The following is a 22,929-nucleotide window of genomic DNA, read 5'->3' on the forward strand; positions in this document are numbered from 1 at the left end:
CATGTCTGCTGTTGGCGATCGCCTCGGGCGTTCTTCTGCTGGTCTGTGCACCGCATTCCTTCAAAAGCTGCAGTGTCGGAAAGTTGTCGCGTGGCGCGCGCGCGCCGCCCGACCTTTGGACAGAGAAAGAGCTTTGCGGTGAAGCATCTGCGCTGTGGTTTTCATTCATTGTTGAATGCCTTATGCGGCGACTGCATAGGCTGCCTAAGCTCGAATCCCGTGCGCGGTAGGTGAGTCACGTTTTTTCCCCTGGATATAACAGACCACTGCTTGTGGCATCGCATGCCTAACTCGTTTTTCTACTGCGGGATGGGCACATCCTCTTTTGTTGTTGTTGCTGATGCGCAGGGGCTGTTGTGATCAAAACATATTGCACGCAGAGCTTGCGCGTCGTGTGCACTGCCTAAATGCATTGGCTTTTAGCAGTTCTGAAGCAGTAAGGACATTTTATCGTAATAATTATCGTCCGTGCACATTAAATGGTGACTGCTGCCAATTATTGCAGCGGAATGTTCGCTGTTGCTATGTGTGGCACAGTGCGGGGGCGCTCACTTGCTTTTATTTTTCTTGGCCCACCGGCGTTGCGCACGCGTCATATTAATCGTGCGCACCCGCTTTGTACTGGACAGAAGCGTCGCTCTATAATGATATGCCCTTCTTGGTGAGTAAAGCCCCTTCCAACAAGCGCGCTTAGCGGGTGATTATCTTTCGCCAACTACGGACGGCGCGGTTCATAAAGATCGCCGTTTCGCTTGCTAGCCCAATGGCAGTAATTGAAATGCTTCTGCGCGCGCTCCATTCAGGACTGTTTCACGTGCTGTTGTGTTCGTTGAGCTGTGACAGTGCCTCTCCAGTCGCTGTCAAGCATAATTATTAAACGTCCCAGACAGCACAATGACATCCGCAGGACATCCTCGGGACATACAATTGAGTACGTTTGGACGTCCTCAGGACGTCCCCACATGAGCCTCAACATCCCTATCAAGTCCTGTTGTCCAGCCTCAGCATATCCTCAGGAAGTCCTCTGAAGAGCACTTGAGAATCTTTTCAGTACGTGTTGAGGACATCTTAAAGACCTAGGCATTCGCTGCGCCCAGTAAAAATCCGTGATTTTATTACCTAAAGTAAGCTGGTTTCTATCCACTAAGTAAAAAATTCATGCTTGAAAGTACAGCATGCACTTTCTGCTTGACACAGCATACTTTTGAGCCCTGTTGCAGAGGGCCACACGAAATGAAAATGTAGACTTATAGTGACGCACACAAAACCATTTTATTAATTTTACTTAATAACGGCACATGTCACACTGACAAAAAAAGGTTCAAAGAGGCGTGACAAAGCCAGGGGAATTCTCTGCTTGAAATGTCTTTATCCAAAAACACTGAAGCACGAGAGCCCATAGGAGTCACTGAAAGAAATAATAAACAGCACATTGTCAAAAGCAACTTACATCCAAATACAGAGAAATGACAAACGAAAGAGTTTATGCACATACATGGAAGCACTGAAGCACAAAATTATTGCATGAAGCACCAAAGCAATTGACTACTGTTTATCGAATGTTGCTCTTTACGGCAAAATCAATCTAGTCAATGTCTTTTTTTTTTTTTTTTCATAACGAATATGTTTCACCTTAGCCGTGACATGATTTAGAAAAATATTAAGTATAACTGCATCTAGTTTAGAGGCCGACACAGTGCGATATTGGCCGCCGGCCAGTGCTGAAATGTCTGATTGCTTGGACGTTCGCAACAATGCTCTTGTTCGTAAAAACAGCGCAGAGAGAATGAGAGTGATGTTACAGCAGCGTTGAACCATGAATGAGCAATGGTCAGAAACGCTGAAATCATCATGTTGAAACTCTCCACTTTGCAAACCCGGCATAAAATGTTGCAAACCTGTGGAGAGCAGCTTTGGTGATATTATTCTACAGGCAAAGTGACACCGCGAGCTCCAGCACCCGTTCCATCCTACACAAAGAGCACCATGGCAAAGTCGCGAGAAGCCCTCTGATTCATTATGTAATTGATGAAGGTTCTGTCTACACTGTTTGCTAATTAAAAACGTGTGCTTATGCATCTATTTCTTCCCTGTACAAATCTGCATTCCACTTTCTTCCACCCTGAAAAATATGAAAGGGACTTACCTGCTGTCTGCTACCATGTCTTTCTTCAATGCTGTGTTTGGCTTGGACTGGCTTGTCTTGACTTTTCAAATGGAAAGTGCCAATGTGCCAGCCACAACAGTGGCAGCAAAAAATAAAAATGGAGTGGCTTGGTCGCTGACATCGCGGGATACCTTGCTGGTTCTCTTTCATTACCAACCACAAATGCTATCGCCCGTGAGTACTCAAAACGATACAAGTTATAAAAAATGGTTCAATAAAAAACAGTGGTGAGGTATCAAGAGCAGTTGATCAACATTTAACTCAACAAAAAAAAAAAATCAAAATCAAGCTCCATGGCGTAGTAGCGGCGTCACATGAAGTATAGCACCAAATTATTCATTCATCAGCCGAAACAACCGTAAAAATTTCAATTTCAGGGTTTCTTCTAACATAAAACTAAATGTCATCAAAATGTCCTGTAGTGGACATTCCTTGGACAATCAGACTAATAATCGGATTAATAAGTCCTGCAAAAGATGTTTTCAGGATGAACCCGTGAATGTCGTCCTGAAGACGTACCGAGAACAGTCGTAGAAACTGTGAGGACGTTTTTTTAAATTATAAGGTTTTACATGCCAAAATCACTTTCTGATTATGAGGCACACCGTAGTGGAGGACTCTGGAAATTTCGACCACCCGAGGTTCTTTAACGTGCACCTAAATCTAAGTACACAGGTGTTAGCACATTTCGCCCCCATCGAAGTGTGGCCGCCGTGGCTGGGATTCGATCCCGCGACCTTGTGCTCAGCAGCCCAACACCATAGCCACTGAGCAACCACGGCAGGTTGTGAGGACGTTTGTACCATTTGAGGACATCCTGAGGACGTCGAGTGTTGTCTGGGGTGTGTTGGGATTTGTGCAAAAAAACATGGGAGACGCTTAAGCTTCGCCTTTAAGAGCAAAACGCAGTAGCATTTAAGGGTCCCTGACTGCTTCTCATGCGAATCGTTTCTCAGCACGATCTGCTTCTCATGTGCTCTTGACGCAAAAAACGACCTGCTTCTCATCGCAGATGAGTTTCTTTATTTCACACAATCACTTGCTTCTCACCTCAATGACATTGTTTACTTCACATCACCATTTGCTTCTCATCACATCACTGTTTACGTTGTATGCTTTGAGCGGACTTTTTCAATTGTACAATTTTTTGCTCTGATACATCACTGTCTTCGAAATCCTACACTATGAATGAATGACCAGTTGCTATTGATCACCAATTATCAATCACTATAATCACCAATTGAAAATCAATCATTAATTATACTACTACACTCATGTATAGTAAATCATGTGACACGCTTCTCTATATTCACAATTGCATCAATTCAAATTCATTGAGGCATCCAACACTCACATAACACCTGTAGTCAACTTACTAATTACCATACACACTCATTAATGATACCATATACTCAGACCACAACTTTCTCATCAAAAGTCTCATGTGTATGCATAGTGGATGCATCCAGTTGTCTAAGTTCAATGAACCACCACATGCCTTCAATCTAATTACCTCATTCCTAATTAGTATACTCACAATTACCATGTACACATCAGTACATTTCTCTAAGGCACTTTACCAAGCTAGAACACAATGTGCTTATCAATACATCACACATACGCACACAATCGTTTGTTTAAATACGATGAACTGCCCCAACACTTGCATTCACTTCGGTCTAATTTGCCAATGCCCAATTACGTTACTCATAATTACCATGCACATAACAGTACATTTCTATAAGACACCTGACTAAGTTAAAGACCACAAAGCATTGGTTGAGCCAATGAGCCTTCGTGGCCGTTTTGCATTCCGAAGGTCCTGGGTTCGACTTCCACCTAAAGCCCAATTTTCTTTTCAGCACAATTACTTTCCTTTGATTACAGGAACCTCCCTGTGAAACTTGGCATCAATGTAAACATTCTTTGACCTGTTAAAGAATTTTATTAATTGTTCATATCCATCGGGAGTTTTCATTCACGTCCAATGCACGGCCTATGCAACACATAAATAGCACCGCCGTGGCTGAACTTTCTGCGCAACATAAAGCTATCGCATTATAATTATGTTTGCACAATAACCTACGAAATACTTTTCGTGATGATGATTTATGTGCATAGCTGTCAGCTTTGCTCATTATGTGGCTCATATTCGTATGTCAAAATATCTGACCGTTTTTTATTATGTTCGTTTTGTTTCAGATACTGAAGGTGTTTAATTTTTCTTATGAATTACATAGTGCAGTAATACTCTACTACAAAGCAGCTAGGACATACAGGAGAACTTATTGTTGAGAGTTGTCGATTGTCCCTTTATATATATATATATATATATATATATATATATATATATATGTGTGTGTGTGTGTGTGTGTGTGTGTGTGTGTGTGTGTGTGTGTGTGTGTGTGTGTGTGTGTGTGTGTGTGTGTGTGTGTGTGTGTGTGTGTGTGTGTGGAGGAGAGAAACCCAGGAGCTCAATTTTGTTAATCATAGCCATATAAACCTAACAGACAATCTATGGTCATATATATATGACCTTCATTTCCGGGTGACCACCAATTATTCCGGATTTCCGCACCCCTAACAAGTTCACCCTTTTGAAAGGATACCATATAATAATAATAAAAGCAGCTGTTGCAACACTTATAAATGCTGCCGAACTTGAGTGAGCAAGTGGTCAAGAGATAGCACATTGTTAATATTATGCATCTATAAACCTGGCGGATGCTTCCTTTTAGCTTAATGCTACAGCAAAAACCAGCAGGCCTTCTGTGGATGTAAGCTTCTTGCTTTTTAATAGCTGCCTTTACATAAATACGGCAATGGCACATTGCATCTCATTTCCCTGTAGTCTAACACATGTAAAGAGCATTAATGCACTAGGAAGAGAACACAGTGCTAATGTTGATCTGAATTTAGAATGGCAGCTGTGACTTTGAGAGGGCATTTACCCAATTATTTTATGTTTGAAGAAGGGTGACCGATTCGGCTAGGTGGTATTCCATTAATTTTGTTGCAAGAACATATGGCAGGAACCAGTAAGGCAGGACGAAAATGGAAAAAGACAAAACGCCCAACAGGTCTAGGACACACACAGGAGTGCCCAAATGCATAAGAAAACGTACCGCAGCGAGGGCTTTAAGATAAGGGAATGCATCACACCTCTTGTGAAGCATGCCCACGTGCAGTTTTATTTATGCTTTTCTTCCTTTGTTAAAGAAGTTCAAAGAAAAAAGTAAAGAAGGAAATGCCCAAGACGTCTCTATTCGTTGTATTTCTTCATCTGCTTCTTCTTTTTATGTTTATAATGTCTGCGTGCCACTGACGATTTGTATAGATGAGTTGGTCACATGATTTGCGAGCAGCTCTAATTTTCACTACATGTTCCTCTTAGTGATTTCACTTACTTAAATAGAACATTTGGCTACAAAAAGAGACAAATGCCTGTTAATTTTTTCTGGAAAATTACCGCACCAATCTTGAACATTGTGCTGCGAGACAACAAAAACTGAATTCTCCACGTTTTTGTCTTTAACTATAACACCCGATTTTTTACCCGCTGAAATTTAAAAAATTATAATGCCCAAAGATGAAAGGGCCTATAATATAATGTGTGTGTGGTGTGATTTAGGGCGGAAACACGGTGGGAAGAACAAAACTGATTGTTTACGCTTGACTTAACTACAATAATTCAGATGTAGATATGTGAATTATTCAGAACGAAATACAGATGGTGAAAAGAAATTGGCATATCTGTTGTTGAATTAAATATTAAAAGCTTTTCTACATAGGAAAATAGGGAAGGAAGCAAGAAAAGGTGAAACAGTTCAATTCAGTAACCACACGTGCACTTAATAGTTTGAGGTAAATCAATGTGCATACTCTGAACTGCACAGCGTATATATACGTGGCAGGCAAGATGTAATGACAGTTGGTACGAACATGGGGAAAGTAATGCTATAATATGACTTCACATATTGATTAGTGTACTTCTAAAGATCAGTTGATTAGATAGTTAGACAGGTAAGCCCTACTAAATATCGCTGTGAGCCAAAGGGAACACATATTAAAATTTCCCACCCTTTTCTACCTGATGTTTATCCTTTTACTTCCGGAAGCAGAAAAATAATATTTGGTATTTAATTTAAAAACTAAACCTCCTATTTCTCAAACACATACATGTATTTGATTCAGTTCAAATCATTATACTCAAAATTTCCCAGGAAGCTTACTTAAATTGTTTTGGATAACTCGATATCAAGTTATGTAATTCTCTGCAGCTTCATTTAATGGGAGCTGATGTTATTTTAACACGCCGACATACCTTTCGTGCAGGCTCCAAGCTGGCTCTCTCAAATGAGTCTGAAGAAAAGGTACGGCGTACAGCAGCAACATCATCGGATAAGGAATCGCTCGACGAGTCGCAGCTGCTGCCGCAGGAGTTTGTGGTGTCCTTCCAGAATGGGGGTAGCCCTGTGGTTGACATCGAGAATGGTGCAGCACGATCGAGTGATGTGTTCCGGCAGTCCCGGTGTAATGCTGTCTACCTTGACTGGAAGAACATCACATACACGGTGCCTGTCAAGAAGAAAGGTACACAAGCTAAGTGCGAACAGCAAGAAACGTAACATTGATTTTTATCTGTTCCGTAAACTGTGGAAAAAAAAAGATACCTTCTTTTGGAATATTGTGTAGCGTGATACTTAAAGTACGAGGGAAATCGGAAAGTATTTGCCCTATATTTTATCAGCCAATATAAGGTACATCCAGGTAACTACAGATATACATATTATTCTACGTACCTTAGACTATTTTTCCAGATAACTCCACACCGGTTCAGACATTTGTCCCATTGCAGCACTAAATTTGAGGTGCCCTTGCTGTAAGTCAGCAATGCATGCAGCCTCCCCGAACACTCATTGTCATGCAAGTCTTCACGGCCTTTTGCAAACTCGCAACATCACCACCTCACACTTCTCAAAACAAGGCACTTTTCTCCATACGTGGGCTGCATTTTTCTGTGGATTTTGACAGGCGTTCGTCCCTTTCTCCATACAAAACGAATCGCACTTCGTTGCTCGTATGCCTTGAACGTGTGAAGCACAACCACCATCGTCAACAACTGACAGCTGTGCCGTGCCTTGGAGCTACCAGCAGATAAGGCCGGGCCGGCCCAAGAAAGGTCCATTGCTAGGAATGGATATCTTGACTTCGCATTGACAGCCGTAATTTGGCTGAAAATGAACAGGGGCAAAGACCTTCTGATTCACCCTCATAGTTGTGGGAGGAACTCGTCCAAAACAGCTACTGAATAATGCAATAATGGGGCAGAACTGATGACGAAAGACTGAGTGGTGAAATATTATAGGTGCTAGTTTTATAATAAACATTTTAATGTCATGGATCCCCTAAAGTGTATCTGCTATTTATTCATTATTATGCATTAAGACATTGCTGCCTTTAGCAATGACACATACATGCTCACATTTAATTTTAGCCCATAATAGCATATATGACAACAAACATAGCACTAAAAAACATGGCGGGCACACTTTAAACTGGAGCTCTGATATGATTTTCCCTCTTTTATGGGAACTTGAGAGCACCTAAGCCCCATGTGCAGCTTGCTATCTGCAGACCTGTTTATAATAACAAGCGTGTGAGTCAATGCTATCACGGTTTTGCTGGTGAAAGTGGAAAACACCGGATCTATGAACCCAACCTTCGAAGCAACGCATTCAGTCAAATGGACCCGAGCTGCCATCTGTCTTGAAAAATGAAAAATAAGAACCCTATTAAAATGCAGCAGCAGGGTAGCTTTGTGGGCAAATAGCAACACTGATCCAATAAGACCACTAAGCTTCATTTATGAGTCATAGCTCACAAATGATGGCAGCTTTATCTTTCTACTGGAGCAACTGGACAACAAACGCATTAATACGCAAGATGTGACATCCACACTAAAGTCAAACTCAATTAAGCCAATTTGAAAGAATTTATTTGTGCTTTCCAACAGTCTCAGACAACCTATACGCTATACTCCAACATATGCAGCAAGGTCGTAGCATGCTATCATTGCACACAGAACCGAAAACGAGTGGTCGATTAGACTGAATAGATGCCAGGGAGATGGAAACAGTTAAGAGTGGCAGAGAACTAGATCCATTGATCAGGGTAAATTTACAGCGTACAAGGACTGCATAAAGGAAGTAGACAGGACGTCGGCACTAGTGTCCTGTCTGTTCTTGTGTGCCATAGATTTACCATGTATAACCAACTAGCACAGACATCTGCTATGACCAGTGATTACATTAGGAAGTCAGCAAGTATGGGGTGTGTGTTGAAAAGGCAAAGGTAACCAAGACCTCAAAGAGAGGCCTTTGTCCTGCATGGGACTTGCAAAACAGAGTGATGATGATGGTTATGGCACAGCAAAATGTCGTAAAAACATGCTAACTGTATTACTTGGGCACATGCACTGTTTTTCTGTCTTGCAGAAAAAAAGGCCCTCATCAGCCGCATGTATGGCAGGGCAGAACCAGGCACATTGACGGCCATCATGGGCCCCTCAGGTGCTGGCAAGACTACACTGATGAATGTCCTCTCTGGTCACTAGTAAGTGCTTAGTTTTCTTTGACATTTCACTGCATTTCAGGCTTGGCACAAGAACAAGTGCAAGAGCATGCGTACATTAACTAATTGAGGATGAAAAAAATGTCATACGTGCAAGATAAGGCTCACAGCATTTGGCATAAATAGAAAAGCACGACTAATTTGGATTGATTACAAAATACCTTGACAGAAATGTTGAAAAGACTGCTATGAAGTTCTGTGCAGTATGTACGGCAGGCTTTTGTTTTAGACTGAAACATTGTTTGTGCAACATTAAGCCAAGTACCTGCTTCAAGGTGTGTTCAGAAAAGATGTGGCTTCATTTTTAGTTTTGTATATGTCCCTTGATACTGACCAGCCCAGCAGCCACGCCAAACCTGGGAGGTCAGGCAAAGGAAGTTTTGCTATAAAAAAATTTGAGGAGCCAACCCCGGTTGATATCTAAGGATGTGTCGAGCATGCTTTTGGGAGTGGTTATTTGTGGCACTACGATGCACTGTGTTATGGGTAGTGCTCCCCTTACCAACACCCTGTAGCACCGTACCACCATGTGATTTTCACCACTTTGTTACACTGCACTTTCTTCAGGATCGGCGGCCCACAAAAATGGGTAGACACAAAGAAATTGTGATTACTAAAGCTAAACGTCTTAAAAGAAAAGCATTGGAAGTGTTAGGGCTGGCACTGTAGGTGCTGGCGACATTGTGCTGGTTAGGGGGTGCAGCCGTATAAAGTGGCAATGTAGTTAAGTGTGGCGCATACCAAGATGGCCCCCAACAAGTGTGAACAGTAGTAGCTGAAGCTGCACTACAATGATGCCATGCTGAGACACTGGAAAAGTGTGATTCTTCCCTCTTCACATTTGTGAAGTGAAGCAATGGTGGCTACAATAGGAGACGGCATTGAAATGCAACGCGTGCTTGGATTTTCTAGCGTAATATTCCACAGACCACTGCAATCTCAGCGCATTATCCACATGCAACAACATTTCAAGTGCACTAATTAAATCTAGTTAAAATCTATAATGCAAATAGATTCTATAAAATATCTTCAAAAACACTAGCACACCTTAAGCACTTGCCAGTTCATTAGCACCTCATTCGTACCTAAGCATGAACAGTCATGCAGGCCTAAATTCTTCGTTTTGGAGAATGGGTTAAGTATGTGTGGGTGAATGCTGTATCTGCCTGGAAAGACCAACATTTACTGTTTCATTGTTGTTTTTGTTTTATCGTGTTTCATGGTGTTATGTTGCTTGGCTGTAGCAAACACATCTTCATGATTGTGATGTTCCCTACAGGTTAGCTTTACTGTATAGCCTTGCACTTCTTTGTCAACTTGAATTCCGTTCGTTAGACAGCCATTGTGGAGCTCTTAACTGTCAAGAATTCACTTAAATACCTGATTCAGTGATTATAGGATTAATAATGTTGAAAATGCATCATTATGAAATCCCATGTTTTATGCTTGCAACATATGAACTGCTTTCAAAAACGTAGCAATGCAATGTTCTGTTCTTGCTACTATATTTATATTACAGTAGAACTTCGTTCATACGTTATAAAAAAAAAACGCGAGAATAGGCGTACTAACCGGGAAAACGTACGATCCAAAGTAACTAAAAAAATTTCGATATACTCAATTATTGTTGACATCTACATAATGCGATGCGTCGCGCGGATCGTTGCGGCATAAAGCGCCGACGCGCGTTGAGCTGGTGGTGCTCAGGCGGCCTGAGGCGCGTTTTGTTGTTTTCTTATTGCGTGGTGTTTTAAGAGAGTGACGGGAAACCGAAACGAGACAGAGCTGGTGGGTGACACCAGATGCCGCCTAAGCGAAACATGACGCCCACATTGCGCCGCCTGCAGCAGGAAATGGCAGCGTGTTTGAATTATCGCCTATTAAACGTGCACAGTACGCTACCAACGGCACTATACACCATGCGCTGTAAAACGGATAGGTGAAGGTGCTATCGCAATAAGTTTTGTGGCAATAGCTGTGAATGCAGCTTGCGACGACCCGGGCAGAGATTTGCTGGTACCAAAATAAGAAACTGTGCTCACGCCATCGCTTTCACGTGAGACTGGCAGCTGTATACTGTTCTTGATCGTGCGCGCCTCGCGCCTTTTCTTCTTCACATGAAATCTAGCAGTCAGAAAATGTATACGATCGCAGTCTGCAGCAGGGAACGGCGAAGTTTCGGTTATCGCCTATTAAAACCGTGCGCTACGCTTCCGACAGCACCACACACCGTGAAACAGATAGGTGAAGATGCTTATCGCAATAAGATTGGCGGCTATAGCTGTGAATGCCACGTGCGACGACCCCGGCGAAGATTTGGTGGTAGCGAAATGCGAAACTGAGTGCGCGCCAGCGTTTCCAAGTGAGATGGGCGGGCGACTATTGTGGGGAAACTGCCGCAGCGGGCAGCTTTCTCGAACGCGCATGCATCGCGCATTTTCTTGTTTACATATGGGATCTAGCAGCCAGAAAACGTATCAGTTTGGCGTCGTACTGAACGTTGGTGCCGAAAAATCATGTTTTCCAGGCACGTCTGAACCGCTAAACCGTGACTCTATTGGGTCATTTTTAGTGTTCTTGATTGCAAACATTGGCGCCGAGAAAACGTACGTAACGGGAACGTATCAACAAGGTTCTACAGTACTTGCCAGGTGACTTGCTTGCGTCACAAAGCATAGTAAGTTACCTGCACTGTCCCTGACAAATGCTAATTTCTGCAACATATTTATTACATTTGGCGATTTGACCCACTGCATACTAAGAGATCTTTTCCTGTGCAGGGGTGCTATAATGTAAAGCTATAGATTCCAAACTTTGCTATTCCAATTCTGCAATCAGCTCTCCATGATTGGTCAAAATCTTTTTTCTACCACACCCACTTCCCCTGTCTGTCATGCGATGTCACGAAAACCGCGATAGCTTCCCATCTGATATGACGTGCACACACTTATTATGCACGAGTAGTCCGAACAGAAGGAAAATTATTTCTGATTCAACGCCTTTTCGCCGTTAGCACTTTACTATTCGTCACATGTTCTCGGGCGGCACCCACTTCACCTGCCTGTCGCACGACGTCGCAAAACCACTAAAACTCACCGCATCAAAGTGATGTGTACCCGTTAAAGATGCATTAATATGCCAAACAAGACCGAATTTTTTTCTCAATAGCTGCAGACTGCCCCGTTCCGAAAGGAATAAAAGATGGCTGCCACCGATGGCTCAGGCACTGGCTACTCGCACCTGCCGGAGAGCAGGGGTTTATTTGCATGTAATAAAGCTTTCTGCATGGCCATGTAACGTTTTCTAGCACTTTTGGCACATTTACGACTTCGCTCTGCCAACCCTTCTTTGCTGAGGACCCGTCTTGGTGGAATTCTTAACGGGCCATTGCATGCCACCTTGATTTTACTCAAGCCACCGCTACCTAAGTAAGAGAAAGCATACCAATTGCAGATGCTGGCACCTCCCTCTTCGTCCGATTATCTTTTTTCAGTGCACTGGCTCAGCCCCCATCGAAATCCTCTCCACTTGAGCGTGCTCCTCGCCTCTTGTCAGCCAATTAGATAAGAAAAACCACTCAATGTAGGCAATGTTATTAGTGTTGAAAGCAAACAAAAATGAACTCCTATAAATGAGGAGAGCGCTTGATTGGGCTCTTCAGGCAACGCTCTAGGTCATCGCCCGATGCTTGCGTCGGTGGTTACGTAAATTTGACGTCAGGAGAGTGCAATAGTTTTGTGTTATATGGCCCCAGGTTGACATATAAGCTAGCTGACATATTACTATCCTGGAATTTCAGAGCTCAGTGAAGATTACTGACAGGTGTTGTACCTGCAGTAATTCAAACATGGATATTTCAAATGTCTAGCCATCAATTTTGATTTTTGTTGGTCTGCTCTGGTTTCATTCATTTTGGGTCAACTAAATTTCAAAGTTTATGTTCAGCCGAAGCAGAAGAATGGAAACAAAACAGCTCATTTGAGGACATTCATAACGATAATTGGCAAAACATTCAAGCTTTTATAGGATGTTAACAAATTACCCCAACCCAATCGCCTCAAATGCACTTAATTGTATTCTTGTTCTTGCCATATATCAGCTCGAACATGGTCAGGTATGTGCGCGATTTTTTTTATGTAAGAAGCAGTCATTCTGTTCTGGACTACACCTTATTCAAATTTCGATAATTCATGTCACAACCTGTGGTCCCAGTGGTTTGTTATTTCTAAGCTGACTGCAACTTTGCCTTGTCTGTTATACAGTGACCAGGGCTACCAAGGGGAAGTCCAAGTCAATGGCTGGGTGCGGGACACAGAGCTCTTCAACCAGCAAAGCTGCTATGTCATGCAGGATGACTGCCTGCTCCCTGAACTTACAGTGCGCGAGGCACTCACCGTGGGTGTCCAGCTGCGTATGCCGTCCCTCAACCGCTCCAAGCGTGAGCAGCTGGTGGGTGCAAATACAATCTACAGCTCATCAATTTCCCTTTTTTTTTTGTGTCAGCTGTGCTTCATGCTTGTGCAAGGTCAGTGTTTCTGATGAGTTCTTTTCAATTTGCCTAATCCTGTCTCTGATCCTTTCTTTTACTGTGATAGCAGTTGCAGACTTGTAAATATTGGGCTTGCAAATTGTGATGTACTTTTAGGGGAAACACCCCGTTAATGTTTAAGCCTCCACAACTGTTGCATTTCTTCTACTTCATGGGGTAAACGTGCATTATGCAATGCCAAATGCAGACTTCTATTAATGAAAAGTTGGTCTACTGAATTTCATGCCAAGTTTAATCTGCTCTGAGCACTTGAACGTGTGCCAATGAGGATGAATTGTTTTACAGCGAAGCTGTATATGGCTAGCCGGTTCGTCCATCCATCCGTCCACCTTTACACCAAAAACTCCTCCGGCGCAACCTCATGCGCATGCACGGAAAAAAAAAAGGAAAGAGAGAAAGAAAGGCACGCAATTAGCCAACACCACTTAGATAGCACAAGGCGTGTTTACTCCAATCCATGTCGTCACACTACCTGGCCCCAAATTTCCATTGACAAGGCTAGCATAATAAAAGCGGTGACGTCAAAATCACTGTTACCTACTCAGGAGCATCCCCATTATATTCTATGGCAGTCAGGCCAGGTAACACGACGTCATGGATCGGAGTGAAAAGGCCTTCTGCTATCTAGGTGGTGTTGGATTAGTTGCGCCAGTAGTGACATCGTTGCTCTCTGTCCCAGCCGAGCATGCGCGCAGGAGTTTCTCCCCAGCTCTGAAATGGGTAGGCCACACGTCATACGTATTCCTAACGAGCAGGCAGCTTTTGATCAATAATGCCACAAGCAGAACCGGGAACGAGCTCGTCTGCACCATACCTATGCTGCAGCCCAGGCACAAGAACAGGCTCGTGCAGCTGAGCGCAAGCAGCAGTTTCTCTCCAGCTCTGAAATGGGCAGGCCACGCGTCATACTTACTCCTGAGAAGCGGGCAGTTTTTGATCAATAATGCCACGAGCAGAACCGGGAACGAGCTTGACTGCGCCTTGCCGATGCTGCAGCCCGGGTACAAGAACAGGCTCACGCAGCTGAGCACAACAGTGTACCAAGGATCCAGCAGCCTACCAAGCCATTCTTTAATGAACCATTGGGATTAGCCCAGTGATAAACACCGAGCCTGCAAGTTTCAGCTTTGCTGGGTAACCATCTGTATGGAGAGCTTAAGCGGTGGCTTTTTGATGTGCATCTATGCTTCATTACGAGTCTTCCATTGTAGCAACATCAAAATAAATCTTTTGTTGATCGCCACACTGGTACTTGGTGAAAATCATTGCTTTACCAGCTAACAGCAAGTTAATATTCTCAGTGTAATGGATAATGTATCTAAATATTGGAAAAGTAGTTGCAGCAAAGTGGAAAGTTGGGCTAGTTGGTGAGTAATCATCATACCTTGCTGGTGAAGCAGCGCACTGACACGGACACAGTGAAGGCACACAGGAAAAGCGAGTGTCGTCTTTTCCTGTGTGTCTTCACTGTGTCGTCTTTTCCTGTGTGTCTTCACTGTGTCCATGTCAGTGCGCTGCTTCACCAGCAAGGTATGATGATAGTTGCAGCACTTTTGTAGGTTGCATATTATGAAGCTTTCAGCCTGATTGTAGGCTTGTTTTAAATCATCTTTGCTTAAATGACACTTTTGCTTAGTTCAGACTTCATTGCTTTATTGCAATATTTATCGTTCAAAAATATTTTTTTCATTTGAGTACCAAAAGCAACATGAACTGCACGGCTTAAAGGCGCTGAACCTGACAGTGCTGGCCCGCTACAGTAAATGCTCTTGAGCATTGGAAGTTGTTTGAAGTGCAGCAAAACAGAGCAAAGCCCTGCACTATATAGTACTGTCAAGCTTCAATATGACGAATAATTTAGTAAAATATTTGATACAACAAGCTTTTTTAATCATCTAAGTTGCATGGAGCATCACGAGCTTTTTACCATGATTTAGCGAAGTAATTGCATTTATTGGTTCTATTCAGTGAAGTCCACACATATTCCATGCATGTAACTGGAGCCTTTGTGACTAGCAAATGAGAAGCAAAACATCACCCTACAAAAAAGTTAATCATTTGCTAGTGGCATTTCATATGCAAATGTTGCCAGAGAGCAGTGAAAACACACTATACTCGAGGACAACTTTCTGTGGCTGCGAAGGCAAAGCTATGGGCGCGTGGCTGCTGCACACGTGTTACCGCGCCAAGTAGTCCGGCAGCGTTTGACGCTGCTTTGGTTGCTCGGAACAGACGCTGAATCAACACAGCTACTGCGTGCAACGGTTTTGTGTTTCCCCAGACACTGAAGTGAAACGCCGCAAAATAAGCAAACTTTTACACTCGGTGGTATTTAACAACACCTGCCGACGGGCTAGATGGTGCATTGCAGATAAACGGAAAATAAGCGCACAGGAAGACACACATGAACAGCCAAGAAAGACACAGGACAGGCGCTAAGCTATCTTTCGAACAATGAGGGCTTTTATATGTGCAAAAATAGCCTGTCCCGTGTATTCCTCGGCTGTTCGTATGTGTCTTCCTGTGCGCTTATTTTCCGTCGAAGTCATATTGGTGTGTTCCGGCTTATTTAGCTGTCGCTAATAAGGTGTTTATGTTTTGTCTTACCCAGCCTAAACTAATGTGAATTAAAACGCAGGACCCTTTTCAGATGCGCTCTTACTTGTGCACGCTTTGCCTCCGTAGCTTTCCCTTCATAGCCACAGAAAGTCGTCCGTGAGTACAGCCATCAAGTAGAGCACAGAACCCACGACTTCACTCTGTCATTGTGGATAAGCGCCAGCTCAAAGTAGTGATGCCCTTTGAGGAATGAGTTCGACGAAATGCTTATATAAAAGAGACACTTATGGAGCTTTGTATGGGAAGCTTCCGTAATGAGCCATACTTAGCCCAATCTTCCTTCCTATTACCCATATGCCCGAACAGACTTAGAGCCATAATTTGAGTACTATATTATTATCTCTGTTGTGCTGGTACAATAACTTCACTAAGCACACACCATTTGTGTTCAGCATCATTCAGACATACTCCTGAATGCTCTAGCAGCCAGTCAAAAAAGGAAAAACACCAATCAGAAGTTAGCTTATGAGCACCTCAGCGATGGCAAATGGAATGCCTGCAGTCTTGCTGCCGCTATGCCACATCATTATCTCAGACAATTATCACAAAAGCAATGCAATAAACTTGGCCTCGTTACTCATTACACCATTGTCAACTGACAAAATGGCAGTCAAGTGTTGGTGGGCCATGATGATGATGATACATTTATGCATGGTGTCTTGTTTAAAGTCTTGCTTCTTTATTGTAGATACAATGCACCCTAGCACCTTTTCTAAAGAAAGATAAGTGTATTAGTATTCTCCTGTACATATACATTTCGTACCCATTTATGGCAATATGCATGGGACCCAGTAGTCTGCTCCAGTAGTGCCACTTTCCTGTACATTTCATAACTCTTGTTTCTAGAGCACAGACAAGTTTTTCCACATTCCGCTTCCACTGCTCAGCTTCCACATGCAACTGTACAAGAAACTGTGACAAGTGTTGAAAGAAAACTGTCGTCACCCTGACGGCACCGAAATAACTGTAAATAATGGCATTTAAGCAAGTAGTGCCCTCTTAAATACTAGTATACAGGAGACAATTGTGCGGTGAACCAAAATAAGCTTTGCTCTGTACACATAGCTACCCAACTAGTAAGCATCACCGAAAAAAATCCTTGGTCAATACCAGTGAAATGGGTTGGTACAATTGCAGTCACCCTCTCAATGCAGGTGGACGAAGCAGTGACGCGATGGGGTCTGGACATATGTCAGCACACACGTACCAGCTGCCTCTCAGGTGGTCAGCGCAAGCGGCTAGCGATCTCCCAGGAGCTAATCAGCAACCCCCCAGTCATCTTCCTTGATGAGCCTACCAGGTCGAGTTTCTTTGCAGTGACTCAATTATGACATGTGCTGCATGCGTGCCGGACATGGGTGACATGTCAAATTGTATCATTTCTTGAAGTAAACGCTGCTTACTTACACGTATGCGTACACGATATGGGTTAATTGCAGTGGCCTGGACAGTACTTCTGCGCTCCGCTGTGTGAAGGTGATGAAGACATTGGCTGCAGCTGGCCACACAGTGCTCTGCTCCATACACAATCCGAGTGCAAAACTCTTCTCACACTTTGATAGGGTGAGTATGCAACTCATTCATAGTATTACAGTTTATGCACTAAAATTATTTCATAGGACAGGAGGAAATGGTACGTTTTGTTCAAACATATACAGTCAACTTCTGTTAATTCGACCCTGACAGAACCAATCGAATTGGTCGAACGTTGAACTGTCTGGCAGGTTAAATTGAACAAGGGGCAGATAAAATGCCAAACACACTGCTGATTCATTCATTCATTCATATTTGCCTGATTCTAACATGTCTACGAATCGCATGTGCACCTACTTCTTATGGGTTCAAAGTAGAAAACTAACATAGAAATCACATTGGAGCTTCTAAACAATGTAGAAGCTGAACACGCACTCAAATTTTTAGCTAAAAGAATATAACATGCCTCCAATTCTGACAATATGAAAAGACTAAACCAGCAAACTTTATGTTCATGCAATGTAAACTTATTTATTTGACGCCTATCATCATGGCTCTCACACAACGCTTTATCACTGTCTATGAAGAACCACAACATGTCATCCTCAGTGCAGCCTCTAGTGTGTTTAATATTGTGCATTTATCAAATGACTCCGTAACAATTGTAAACAGGATAGTGGTCCACACCTATACTTACCACATCACTAGTTCATCCTGTGGTGCATGCAATGCTCTGGAACACCAAGAACACAAGGTGCAACTTGTTAGCGCTAGCTTAATATGTAAAATAACTTATCGTTTGCATACGCTTTTGTTATCAGATTGAAAGTGCAACATCATCGTCATGTTATGGGAAAAGTTTTTTGTTGCCATTCATCATACAGCTTCCTTCACGAAATTCTGTGCCATCCATGGTCATCATCTTGTGATGGCAATGATGCTGGCTAGGCTGGCTTTGACGGTAGGCTGCGGCGAACACCACAAACGCAGTTTCGGTTTCATATCGAATAGCACTGAATTTTCTTGGGAAATAAATTGCGCGTTAGAATTGGAATCGGAATCAAATTAACCAAAAGATTTAATTGACTGGAATCAAACTAACACAAGTCTACTGTATTTAATTTATTTATTAAGTGAACAAGGACAAGTGCTTGTTACGCCATCATTCAGTTGTGTAGTACACAAATCTGTTGTCCTTGTTTGCATTTTATCTGTAAACTCAAACTCCAAGGGTGGAGGCAACCACTTGAATATATATTATAAGAAATCTGCACATATAAACTGTAACTCCTAATTTTGTAGATGTTTTATCGTAGCATGGGGCCCTATAATGTAAACTATTCCAGCCTGTTTTTATTCCGATCTCCTGACGTCAAATTTGCGTAACCGCCGAGGTAAGCATCGGGTAGTCACCCGCAGGGTTGTCTGGACAGACCACTCAAACTCTCTCCTCGTTCATATGAGGTCACTTTTGTTTGCTTGAAAAATGAAAAACATTGCCTACAATGAACGGCTTGACTTATCAAATTGGCTGAGAAGAGGCAAGAAGCACCCTCAAGTGGAGAGGGATTCGGTGGGGCCGAGCCACTGCACTGAAAATCAATAATCGGATGAAGAGGGTGGTGCCGGCGTCTGCTGTTGGTCTGCTTTCCCTTACTCAGCTTGCAAAGGCTGGTCGAAAATCACAGTGGCACGCTACGGAAGCTGAAGAATGACGCTAAAACAGATCCTCAGCAAAGAAGAGTTGGCAAAACAAGGTCATAAATGTGCTGAAAGTGCTCGGAAATGTTACACGGCCACACAAGAAGTTTTATTATATGCAAATAAACCCATGCTCTCCGGCAGGTGCGAGTAGTGAGTGCCTGAGCGATTGGCGGCAGCCATCTTTTATTCCTTTCGGAACGGGGCAGCCTGCGGCTATCCAGAAGAAAATTCAGTTTTGTTCAGTATATTAATGCATCTTTAGCACATACACGTCACTTTGACGCGGTGAGTTTTTTCGGTTTTGTGACATCGCATGACTGGCAGCTGAAGTGGGTGCAGCCCAAAAACCTTCGACCAATAGCCAAGGGCTAATGGCGAAAGGCGTCGAATCAGAAATAACTATTTTTCTTTTGTTCAATCAAATCATGCATAATCGGTGCATACGCATCATATCAGATGGGGAGCTATCGCGGTTTTCGTGATGTCGCGTGACAGACAGGTGAAGTGGGGGTGGTCCAAAAAAGTTGTTACCACTCACGAAGGGCTGATTGCAGAATTCGAATAGAAAAGTTTGGAATAGTTTTACGTTATAGTGCCCATGGTGTCCCCTCCTTTGCTCTGAATTGACATGTATGCTTCCTGTCTCTCATCACACTGTACAGCTCTACATGATTTCGGAAGGAATGTGCATCTACAATGGGCCAGTGGACAAGCTGCTTAACTTTCTGTCCACGCAGAACCTGCACTGTCCCATTTACCACAACCCAGCAGACTTCAGTGAGTATAGGGGCTGTTTTATAGCTTTCTTTTACAGTAAACAATCGCCTTTGCCACAGCTGGCATTGATCACTGAGGTTCATTGAAGAGCGGCTCGTACCCACTGACACACACCTTATTTTGCCACGCATAACCCGCCGCTGCTTATGACCTATGGCGTAGCGTTATCCCTCGTACTACGCAAGCGAGCCGCTTCCGACAGATGGCGACTCTGCAAGTTCTCGCCGCTAATAGCAACTCGCAAAGCGCTTGGCACGGACTGAGGGAGTGCCACGGGAATGGATGACCTATGATCATATGATACGCAATTCCCAAGCTAAAATCTCTATTTGCTCTGGTGCTGCGTCTACCATTCACTAGCTATTAAATGCAAAATGGCAACCCATAAAGAGGAGGACAACAGGCGATCATGAAGGAGTGGAGAAGGGGTCTTCAACACACAAGGGTGGAGAGAGAGTGGAATTCCCCGAGAGATAACAAAACTGAATGGCAGAGAACCTAGCGCTGTTTTAATTTTATTGTTACCATGGAACACCAACTCGCCCAATCCGCTGCCCTTCGGAGAACCTTGCCTTGAAGCCACACCTCAAGGCGAAATTCGCATTTTACTGTTAAATGTATTTGAACTTTTGCTGCGGGTTATAAGTGCAAAAATACAGTACCTAGTGTCCCAAGTTGGCTTTTAACAGGTTTGTTGAAGAGCGGCACATAACTTGTGGCACACACCCAGTAGCACATACAGGGGTGGGACTGCCCATAGTCATATTGGAGCAATTTTTGGAGCAATTTTTCGAGCAGGCCAATCTGAATTTCAGAGGAATAATAGAATATGGCAACATACTTCGAAACCACGACGAAACAGAATAAACCAACATGAGCACTGTACTGCAACTGTCTTAAGCAACGGCTTAAGCTGAATTCTGAAGCAGATTACCCCAATGCTGAAACCGTCTAGCACATGCAAATTTTGGCAGTAGCGCCTGTACATTTTTAATCAGTGGTAGCAACCACAAAAAACATGCATGTTGCAGTAGTGAATCTGAAATTTCAAAAAGTAGCCCAGGACATATTTTATAAATACATTTTTCTTTAATGTCTCGACAGTGTCGGTGAAGTGCATGGAAATGCGCTTCACAACCTGTACAGAGAAGCCAGAGTTATCAACTGCTATGTTTTATTACGGCAATAGCAATTACATGAAGCCTCCAGGCGCATTGCTGCCATGCACGTCGCCATCACCATGATGTTCCATATAAAGTTCAAGGGTGATAATGTTGTCGGTGCGTGCCGCATGCACGAGTGAAAGCGTGCAACGGTGAGCCGATGATGGCGGCTCAATCTCGCGTGCGCAAGGGAGGAAAGCGGGGAGAATGCGCGCAGTCTTTCATTATGCACAAGGCACTGGAGAGAGAGGGGAGAGGGGGAGGTAGGGGGTTCTGCTCCGATGGCTGCTGCGTATAGCATGGCTGTACAGGCCCAATCTTGAAAGCGTGCACGAACTGATTGCTGATAGCTTTGTGTGCACTGTGTTTTCGCCGCTTAGTTCCCATTGAAGCGAGAGGCAGCATGAAAGCCAATTCACCTGCTGCCACCGCGCTTCCTCACTCCAGCGTTTTGACAGTGAGTGGGCACGGTGATCGTGTAAGATGTGCTCATGTCTGCCTGTTAATTTAGTTAGTAGGTGGCGAATGTTTGCAGGTTTATACGGTCGATAAAATTAATATCCTTAGTTCCTACAGCTGTCAATTAATTTGCCTTTGCAATCGATGCTTTGTCTTGCAGGCAAAACTGCGACTTCTTTAAGGCCATTTCTACATAATAGACCAGGGCGATTCCAAAGCACCTAATGCTTAACTTTCTGGTATAATGTAAAACTATTACAATAATGTAAAACTATAACAATGTTTTTATTTCAAATCCGCCAATAGCCCTTCGTAATAGGTAAAAATGGCTTAGGCCTAGCCACATGGGCATAAAAACAGATTGGAATGGTTTTATGTTATACCAGCCCTGGGGACAGAGACGCCCGCCTGCTGAACTCTCTGCAGCGTGCACCTCCCTAATATCTAGTTTGCTTACAGCGCCCTCAGCCTACTTTTAATTGTTTTGCGCCTCAGGCAGCACCACACTGCTCGACCCGCTCAACTGTATTCTAGTACACTTTGAATACAGCAGCCCTGGCCATTCCGACAATAGTGACGACAACAGGGAGTGGTCATGCGCGTGCCTGCCACTTGCCGGAAGTGCCAAAAAAGTCCAGTGTTATAAGTGAGAAAATTATGAGAAACTACGCGGGAGGTACCATCGCACTATGTACGGAATGTGAATGGCTGCACTCTTTTTCGGGAGCACGAATCCGCTCGCTGTTAGTGGCCACTGCCGGAGCACAGATGCTGAAGCCGTTCTGGCATAGCGTGGCACAATTTTGGTCTAGCCAATAACACAGATTGGCAAGGAATGGGTTAACTGAGGGACAGCACATACGCAATGTGACATGCCCATGACCCGAGTTGGCCCAACGACTGGTTTCAAACCCGTTTCCCTCGTCACTGCAGCACGATGCTCTAAGTTGGCAGGAAAATGGTTAGAGACATCGGCAGACAGACAGCCAGCCTCCAGCAAGTGTGTAAAGTACCATAGTAATGCTGATTGCATTAAAAATGCCTGATTAGCAGTCGCACAGATTGTAGATTGGCAACAAGCAAAAATCATCTCACTTTTAGGATGACTATAGCAGTGACACAAAGGCACAAAGAAACTGCATGCAACTAAGTTCATGGACAGGCCCTCACTTCGTCATGATATTCAACTGGAAACAAGATCACAGATAACAGCTACTGCAACTGAGAAAATTGCATAATAACTGCGCAACCTGATCATGAGAAGGAAATGTATATAATAATAAAAATGGGCTGGAGTGCATACAGCAGGCATTACCAAATCCTGACTGGGAGCTTGCCATTGTCATTGAAAAGAAAAGTATACGATAATTGCATTCTACCGGTAC

General features: G+C 43.4%; 1 protein-coding gene and 1 long non-coding RNA gene across 3 annotated transcripts in view; one reads left to right on the forward strand and one right to left on the reverse strand.

The window, feature by feature from the left end:
• LOC140218613 (uncharacterized) overlaps nucleotides 1-6,578 on the reverse strand; it is a 77,575-nt gene extending 70,997 nt beyond the window's left edge. The window contains exon 1 of the long non-coding RNA XR_011894818.1: nucleotides 6,492-6,578. This is a non-coding gene — a long non-coding RNA (uncharacterized lncRNA). The remainder of the gene's footprint in view (nucleotides 1-6,491) is intronic.
• The window catches only part of LOC126531432 (ATP-binding cassette subfamily G member 4-like), a 73,527-nt gene that overhangs the window by 26,067 nt on the left and 24,531 nt on the right, over nucleotides 1-22,929 (forward strand). For both annotated transcript variants that reach the window (XM_050178953.3, XM_055071168.2), the window contains exons 2-7: nucleotides 6,503-6,760; nucleotides 8,665-8,782; nucleotides 13,063-13,249; nucleotides 17,123-17,268; nucleotides 17,408-17,531; nucleotides 19,808-19,922. In XM_050178953.3, the coding sequence (XP_050034910.2) occupies nucleotides 6,503-6,760; nucleotides 8,665-8,782; nucleotides 13,063-13,249; nucleotides 17,123-17,268; nucleotides 17,408-17,531; nucleotides 19,808-19,922 (948 nt within the window). The remainder of the gene's footprint in view (nucleotides 1-6,502; nucleotides 6,761-8,664; nucleotides 8,783-13,062; nucleotides 13,250-17,122; nucleotides 17,269-17,407; nucleotides 17,532-19,807; nucleotides 19,923-22,929) is intronic.

This window comes from Dermacentor andersoni, chromosome 5, assembly GCF_023375885.2.
Source record: "Dermacentor andersoni chromosome 5, qqDerAnde1_hic_scaffold, whole genome shotgun sequence".
In the NCBI taxonomy this organism is placed as follows: Eukaryota; Metazoa; Arthropoda; class Arachnida; order Ixodida; family Ixodidae; genus Dermacentor; species Dermacentor andersoni.